The sequence below is a fragment of the Chiloscyllium plagiosum genome, chromosome 33, assembly GCF_004010195.1.
Source record: "Chiloscyllium plagiosum isolate BGI_BamShark_2017 chromosome 33, ASM401019v2, whole genome shotgun sequence".
Classification (NCBI taxonomy): domain Eukaryota; kingdom Metazoa; phylum Chordata; class Chondrichthyes; order Orectolobiformes; family Hemiscylliidae; genus Chiloscyllium; species Chiloscyllium plagiosum.
This window is the reverse complement of record NC_057742.1, coordinates 5,449,430-5,457,358: the sequence shown is the minus strand read 5'-3', so window position 1 is coordinate 5,457,358 and position 7,929 is coordinate 5,449,430. Positions and strand designations below refer to the sequence as shown.

The window sequence follows — 7,929 nt, the reverse complement described above, 5'->3', positions numbered from 1 at the left end:
CTCCCTCACACTCTTCCCCCCACTCCCTCACATTCTCCCCTACTCTCTCTCATTACACCCTGGAGATATTATCCTGCTCTTGCCTCTCCCTCATGCTCTCTTACTCTTCCCACCCTGTCTCCTCCCTCAGTTTGATTTGTTCCCGTCCCTCTCTGCTTGGTGCAAGCAGTAATCTCCTCGGAGAGCGTCTCTCCTCCCCTTTGAGAACTTGCCAGGAATTTAGCTTTACAAGGGCTTGTTTGACAAAGTGATTCACTCCAGGCAACTGCAGTGGCTGTCCCATTCATAGCATTTTCTGGTATCAGGGACAAGTGTGTGTCTATTTCTGGGGGAAGATTTAAACATGGGCTGCATTCTTTTTTATATGTGATGGTCAGCGTTTGCAATGAGTCTCCCACTTAGGCCTTAAGGGTTCAAGTGATCTTACTGACAGGTACAGAGTGTGTTGGGGAGGAACACTGACTCTGGCACCTGCACAGCTGATAGTCGGACTGTAGTTGGTTTTTAAACAACAGCACTCAGGTAAGATCTGCAATGGATTTTCTCCGAATTAAGTTTTGTAAAGTGATCAACCTACATGTGGGATATCGGATTTCAGCTGCTCAAAGTTTTTTTTCTGATATCTCCACCAATGTTAATATGTTTGTTGAGGGCCTGTATAATCCTGGTGTCAGCCAGGGTCCACAACTGTGTTCAGAAATATGGTAAGAGAGTAAACCATTTGTTTCATCTTTTCAGAAGACTGAAGTGTATCCATTGTGAATTAAGTTGGAGCAAGCTGATAATATCCATTAACATTCTGTAAATGAATTCCCTAATGGGTTAATGCTCCACAGTGTACTGACTGGTGAGATAATTCATTTGTTGGCATCAAGCCCTGTTGGTTACTCATTCTCTACCAGTGAGACAATCAGTTTCAAGGTCCCAACAATAAAACAGTGTGACATTTCTGCTCTCGATTCCCAACTAGAAGGAGTTCTTACTAAGTTAAAAATCACACAACTGGTTAATTGGGTGGCACTAGCTTTCGGAGTGTTGCTCCTTCTTCCAAGTTTGCCATCACGCTTCCTCCTCCCTCCCAGAGCAATGATTGGGCTCCCAATTATAGATAGTTCTTATTGGATGTTGCATGTTGTGTCTGGCTCATGATGCCTCTACAGTTAAGTTTCCTCCAGCATCCACCGAGGATGTTGATTGGTTGTTTACCCGAGGGACTGGTGGGAAGCCGCCACCTCTCCCTGCAGTACCCCAGGCATCAGCAAAATGAAGAGCAAAAGAGACGCACGATATTGATGTGGAAATAATTTGTCTGCTGTGACAGGACGTGTTTGTGAAAAAAAACAACAAAATTGGCAAGGTATTGAACAGGTAATGCTGTCGGGGATTTCTATAAACTAGGACATAGCCTCTCTGTACAGACTTGCTACTATAATCACTTGTTCATTAAAAATTACAGGCCCTTTTCTGAGAAATTAAAGAAATTGAGAGTGCGATTAACAGCATGACTAAAAATATTAATTGAGATAATAAATGATAGATGACAGGCTAGCAGTTTGACTGAGTGTTGAGGTAGATTGAGGGAATTTATCTGAAGTGGAATTGCTTTTGCAGTCATTAGGAAGTGGCCACTCAGCCCCTCTAGTTTGTTCTGCCTTTCAGTGTAGCCTTGCTTGATTTCTGGCTTAGCTTCATCTAACCACTTGCAACTTAACTCACATGATTCCAGGGAGGTGTATCTCGAATGTAATGTTGGAAGAAGAGATGAAATAGCACTTTGTAACAAGGCTCTTAATTATCCTTTAATTTTGCATGTGAGATGCAACACTTGCTCATTACATCCTCCCAGGAGTCATCTGCCAGTCATCTTTACGCAACTGTGCTATAACGATAGTCTGACAGATATCAATCAGTTCATTTGCCTCCCTCTCTTGTGATTAGTACTCAGTTAGTTTGATTACACTGCAGAATGCATATTAGAAAATATAATCAAGGGGCTTAGATCTTCGTAAACTACTCAAGCTTTGTGCTTGCATTTGTCATTTGCATTCATTCATTAGACCTCAGACAGTGCGTAGCCTTATTACTCACTCATAACCACAACTAATCTGTATATGAGTGAGCTGGAGCTGAAAGGTGGGTGGATAGTGCAATGTTTAACAGACAGATGCAGTTGGTTTACTCCAATATGACACTCTCTATCTTAGAGAACCTCTCTTGGGGAATCTATGACACATGGTACCAATGATTGTCTGGATTCCTCTCTCCCTGTTGATTAAAGTGAGACCCTAAAGGCAGATAGAACAGAGCCTGATGTTCTGGTGTTAACAGGAATGGTTCCCTTTCTGCCTGGTTCAGTGCTGCCTTAACATTGTTACAGAGCAGAACACAACCCACAGTGACCCGCTGTTAAACTTTGGTCAGGGTACATTCGGCAGGCCAGAAATGTACTGGGCCTCACTAACCCCCCCCCATTTTCTACATTTCAGAAACCTGATCGAAACCTCTGCAGCCCATCTTCCCTCTCACCCAGTCATGTTCAGCCCGTCACCTCTCTGCTCAGTGACATACATTGGCTCCTGGTCAAGAATTTCCTCAGTTTTGAATTCTCATCCTTGTTTTTATTGTCTCATGATGGAGCGTTACTTCAGTCAGCTCCAGAACCCTCCGGGATTTCTCCATCCGTCATCCAATTCTGCTTTAATTCTTAATCCTGATTTCCATTCTTTCACCAATGGTGCTGGACCTTCAGCTGCCTCGGCCCTAAACTCTGGAATTTTCTGCTTAATTTTGCTCCTCTCACTCTCCCTCCTCCTTTGGATCATTCCTTAAAAACAACCACTTTTGTTCACCTGTCCTAATAGCTCCTTATGTGGTTGGTATCAGAATTTTCTTTGTAAAGCACTTTCTTTTTCATGTTAACGTTGTTGTGTGGTGTAAGTTCCTTTTGTTATCTTTTGCTGCTGCTTAAATCAGAAACTAAATGTTTTAAATATACCTCTGGTAATTATTTCTGAGATCCTATATATCAATTGATCTAATAAGTAATTTTATAATTTTGATGGAGAGAATAGGTGTTGGTAATTGTTTTATCATTCACTGGTATCATAGTACCCCAACAGTATGGAAACAGGCCCAACAATCCATATCAACCCTCCGAAGAGTATCCCACCCAGACCCATTCCCCTACCCTATTACTCTGCATTTATCCCTGACTAATGCACCTAACCTACACATCCCTGAACAATATGGGCAATTTAGCATGGCCAATTTGCCCTAATCTGCACTTCTTTGGATTGTGGGAGGAAACCAGAGCATCCATTGGAAACCCATGTAGACATTGGGCATATGTGCAAACTCCACACAGTCAATCGCCCGAGGCTGGAATTGAACCTGGTCCCTGTGAGGCAGCAGTGCTAACCACTGAGCCACCGTGCCACCCTTACGGCCAGCATTTGTTACCCATTCCTAATTGCCCATAACAGCAGGTAGAAAGAATTAACCACAATCCTGACATCACATGTAGGTTAGAGATGAGGTAAGAATAGTAGATGTCCTTCCCCATCTAGACTGTTGGATGACAGACACTGGTCTGATTCATCTGTACACTTTAAAATGGAACTCCAACATGACCATTTTCAAATCCATGGTGTCCTCACTTAAAGTTGGAATTGCTTTCCTGAAAATTACAACTTTCAGAGAAACATGGTTTCCCGTAGGAATCAATGTTAAAGCCAGAGTTAGGTTCCTGAGGACAACTATACAGGGAAAAGCCAGTGAAAAAGTTGGAACACTGTGTCATAACTGTGCAGCATGTACTCACTGAAATAACTTGCAAAACAAAAACTTCAGTGAGAAAAATAGGCTTTTTGCTTACAGGAAATGTTTTAGAGGAAAGTGCTGGGTCCACTGCTTTTTGTCATTTATATAAATAATTTGGATGTGAACATAGGAGGTATGGTTAGTAAGTTTACAGATGACACCAAAATTGGAGGTGTAGTGGACAGTGAAGAAGGTTACCTCAGATTACAACAGGATCTGGACCAGATGGGCCAATGGGCTGAGGAGTGGCAGATGGAGTTTAATTCAGATAAATGCTAGATGCTGCATTTTGAGAAAGCAAATCTTATACACTTATACACTTCATGGTAAGGTCTTGGGGAGTGTTGCTGAACAAAGAGACCTTGGAGTGCAGGTTCATAGTTCGCAGGTAGATAGGATAGTGAAGAAGGCGTTTGGTACGCTTTTCTTTATTCATCAGAGCATTGAATGTAGGATTTGGGAAGTCATGTTACAGCTGTACAGGACATTGGTTAGGCCACTTTTGAATAATGTGTGCAATTCAGGTCTCCCTTCTATCGAAAGGATGTTGTGAAAGTTGAAAGGGTTCAGAAAAGATTTACAAGGATGTTGCCAGGGTTGGAGGATTTGAGCTATAGGGAGAGGCTGAATAGGCTGGGACTGTTTTCCCTGGAGCGTCGGAGGCTGAGGGGTGACCTTAGAGGTTTATAAAATCCTGAGGGGCATGGATAGGGTAAATAGACAAGGTCTTTTCCCTGGGGTGGGGGAGTCCAGAACTAGAGGGCACAGGTTTAGGGTGAGAGGGGAAAAGATATAAGAGGGACCTAAGGGGCAACTTTTTCACACGGAGGGGGGTGCGTGTATGGAACGACTGCCAGAGGAAGTGGTGGAGACTGGTACAATTACAGCATTGAAAAGGCATCTGAATGGGTATATGAATAGGAAGGGTTTAGAGGGATATGGGCCAAATGCTGGTAAATGGGACTAGATTAGGTTAGGATGTCTGATTGGCATGCATCAAGTTGGATCAGATGGTCTGTTTCTGTGCTGTAAAGCTCTATAAGTCAGTACAAGTTCCTCAACTATTATTCTTGTACTATGGAGTAAAAGGTTTTACTGGGCCATAGGATGCTCTCTTATTGGAGAGAGATGACTGGTGATAGTTTAACCTGAGGACCACCATGCCTCAGGTGAGGGAAGACCTTGAGAAGGAGAGTACTTCATGGTAAGCTCAGCCGGTGTGGCAGTTGAGTCAATGCTGTTGGCATCACTCTGCATCGGAAGCCAGTTGTTCAACCAACTGGGCTAACCAACATCTCACCATGGAGCTCAGTACTGCAGAAAATACTTTTAAAGAACTATGTCCAGAGGAGTACATCTACTCGTACTGGATAGTCCACTGACAAATTTAAAGAGCAAAAATTCAGAAAAGATTCCCTTCAATACCTGAGCAACAAAATGAGATGATCTTTGATTGCAGTGTGTAGGCACAATAACCCCAACATTTGGAGTGCAGTTAATGGGGTTTTATTGATTATATGCCTCAGGCACTGGTGTGAATGGCTCCATAACATGAGGTATGACCAGAAAGTCAAAGATGCTAAAATAAGAGATGGCAGTTCTGATGAGGAATGAGGACTTTAAAATAAACAACTTTAAATTGAAAACATGTTTTAAAAGGGAGCTTAAAATAAGGGTTCCGTATATTACTGGGTTTTCCCCTCTTTGTAAAGGACAGTAGGTGGATTTTAATGCCAACTACCAATTGTTTCATGGTCACCATTACAAAGACCCGTTTCTTTAGATTAGATTTCCTACAGTGTGGAAACAGGCCCTTCGGCCCAACAAGTCCACACTGACTCTTTGAAGAGAAAACCACCCAGATCCATTTGTCTCTGATTAATGCACCTAACACTACGGCTAATTTAGCATGGCCAATTCACCTAACCTGCACATCTTTGTTAAAAATCACACAACACCAGGTTATAGTCCAACAGGTTTAATTGGAAGCACAATAGCTTTCGGAGCGACAATCACCTGATGAAGGAGCGTCGCTCCGAAAGCTAGTGTGCTTCCAATTAAACCTGTTGGACCATAACCTGGTGTTGTGTGATTTTTAACTTTGTACACCCTAGTCCAACACCGGCATCTCCGAATTATGCACATCTTTGGACTGTGGGAGGAAACTGGAGCACCAGGAGGAAAACACAAGGAGAATGTGCAAACTCCATGCAGAGAGTCACCCAAGGCTGGAATTGAACCTGGGTCCCTGGTACTGCGAGGCAACAGTACTAACCACTGAGCTACCGTGCCACCCCAGATTTCACTTTCAGGCTTTAGGAATTGAACTTAAATTCCACCAGGAATTGTCAGGCATTCACTTGGCCCTGCTGGATTACTGTTGACCTCATTCCTGATGAAGGACTTTTGCCCATAACGTTGACTCTCCTGCTCCTCGGATGCTGTCCGACCTGCTGTGCTTTTCCAGCACCACTCTCTCGACTCTAATCTCCAGCATCTGCAGTCCCCACTTTCACCCTGCTGAATTACTAGTCTAGTGACTCTGCCCTTGTAGCACCATTGGTAATCCAATGGAAATGGGTCCTACAACAAAAACCATTTGAGAACCAGTGCACAAGCTCTAATTTCTCTTGGCTAGGATCTAATGGATCCCTTCGAGGACTGTGGAGATTTTTCAGCCTGTGCCTGACAGAGTCTTCCTTTGTGAGTGAGAGAGGGAGAAGAGTACAAGGCAAGTAGCACATAAGAGAAGGAAGAATGAAAGGACAAGTCTGCACACTTTATATAAATGAATGACAGTTTTTTTTTGAATACCCAGCTTTTGACTGCAGAACTGTCAAACAAAACAGAACTTTTCCCCAACATTCACCAACTCTGCAAAGCAGAGAGAGTAGACTGCTAAAAAAAGACTATTTGTTTTATTAGATAGAGCTAATGGCTGTTTAAGGACCTTATCCCACTCTGTTCAGTAACCTTTCCTGTAGTGGGACAATAGGAGCCACTTTTTAAATAACAAAACCGAGAGTGCTGGAGGTCTGGCAGTAGTTGTGGAGAGAGAAGCAGAGTTAACATTTCAAGTTCAACATGTCTGGTCTTCCAAACCCCAAATGGCCTCTCTCTGTACCAGAATGACACTGAACTTTTTTTATTCCCATCTGCAATGTCAGCAGTTTGCAGCATTCCTGAGGCCTATGAACTATTGAATATTTTAATGAATGGTCAATATTGTGGACAGGGTCCCCGAAGAGACGTGGAGAGTTTTCTTTTCACACAGTGTGCTGTTGTGGTCTGGAATATGCTGCCTGACGGAATGGGACAGGCAGGTTCAGTATTAACTGGGAAAAAGAAATTGGCTAAGTATTTGAAAAGGGCGAAAATTGTACAGCTATGGAGAAAGAGCAGTGGAATAGGACACATTAGTTGGTTCTTTAAAAGAGCCATTACAGGACTGATAGGCTGAATGGCCTCCATGTGTGCCATAGATTCGATAACTCAAAATTCCCCTTTCTGCATTCCATCAATGTACCTGAAACCCCCCAACCTTAGCTGTACGTCTCATTGTGCTCCTGTCAGGTCTCCATCATTTTGCAGTTTCTTTTCTCTGTGTCTGATGGACAGTATTGGGTGTCCACACCCAAGCTCACTCTGTGTCCCTACACCCCTTACAGCCAACAAGGAGAGGAGACCTCCACCTCATCAACCCGGAAAAACAAGCAAAGGTGAGTAAAACTTCTCCAAAAGATGTCTGAATCGCAATGCCTTGTTCTAGAGTGAGAATGGGGACAGCGACCCCGTTCCTGCGGTGTGTGATCGAGCTGCTGAGGGTTATGGCTGTCCTTTGATTTGATCTGCCAGCAAAGTGGTTGCCTGGGTGGACCCCTGAAGCAGAAAGGGGGGGTGAGAGTCCGCAAAATGCACTGGTCCTAAAGAACAGCCATTGACCTATTGCATCAGCAACTTGCATTTATGTAGCACCTTTCACGCAATAAGAATGTGATGAGACACCCCCAGCACTATCTCACAAAATCTGGACAGGTGAGCCAAAGATTGGTCAAAGGTTTTAGGAAAAGCCCGAGACAGAGAAGTGTGGGGAGTGGGGGTGGGGTGTGG

The 7,929-nt window shown here is 43.5% G+C and overlaps 1 protein-coding gene across 1 annotated transcript in view; it reads left to right on the top strand.

Moving 5' to 3' along the window:
* The window catches only part of LOC122539627 (SRC kinase signaling inhibitor 1-like), a 523,191-nt gene that overhangs the window by 332,279 nt on the left and 182,983 nt on the right, over positions 1-7,929 (top strand). Inside the window, exon 7 of the mRNA XM_043674625.1 lies at positions 7,488-7,538. Coding sequence (XP_043530560.1) covers positions 7,488-7,538 — 51 coding nt within the window. The remainder of the gene's footprint in view (positions 1-7,487; positions 7,539-7,929) is intronic.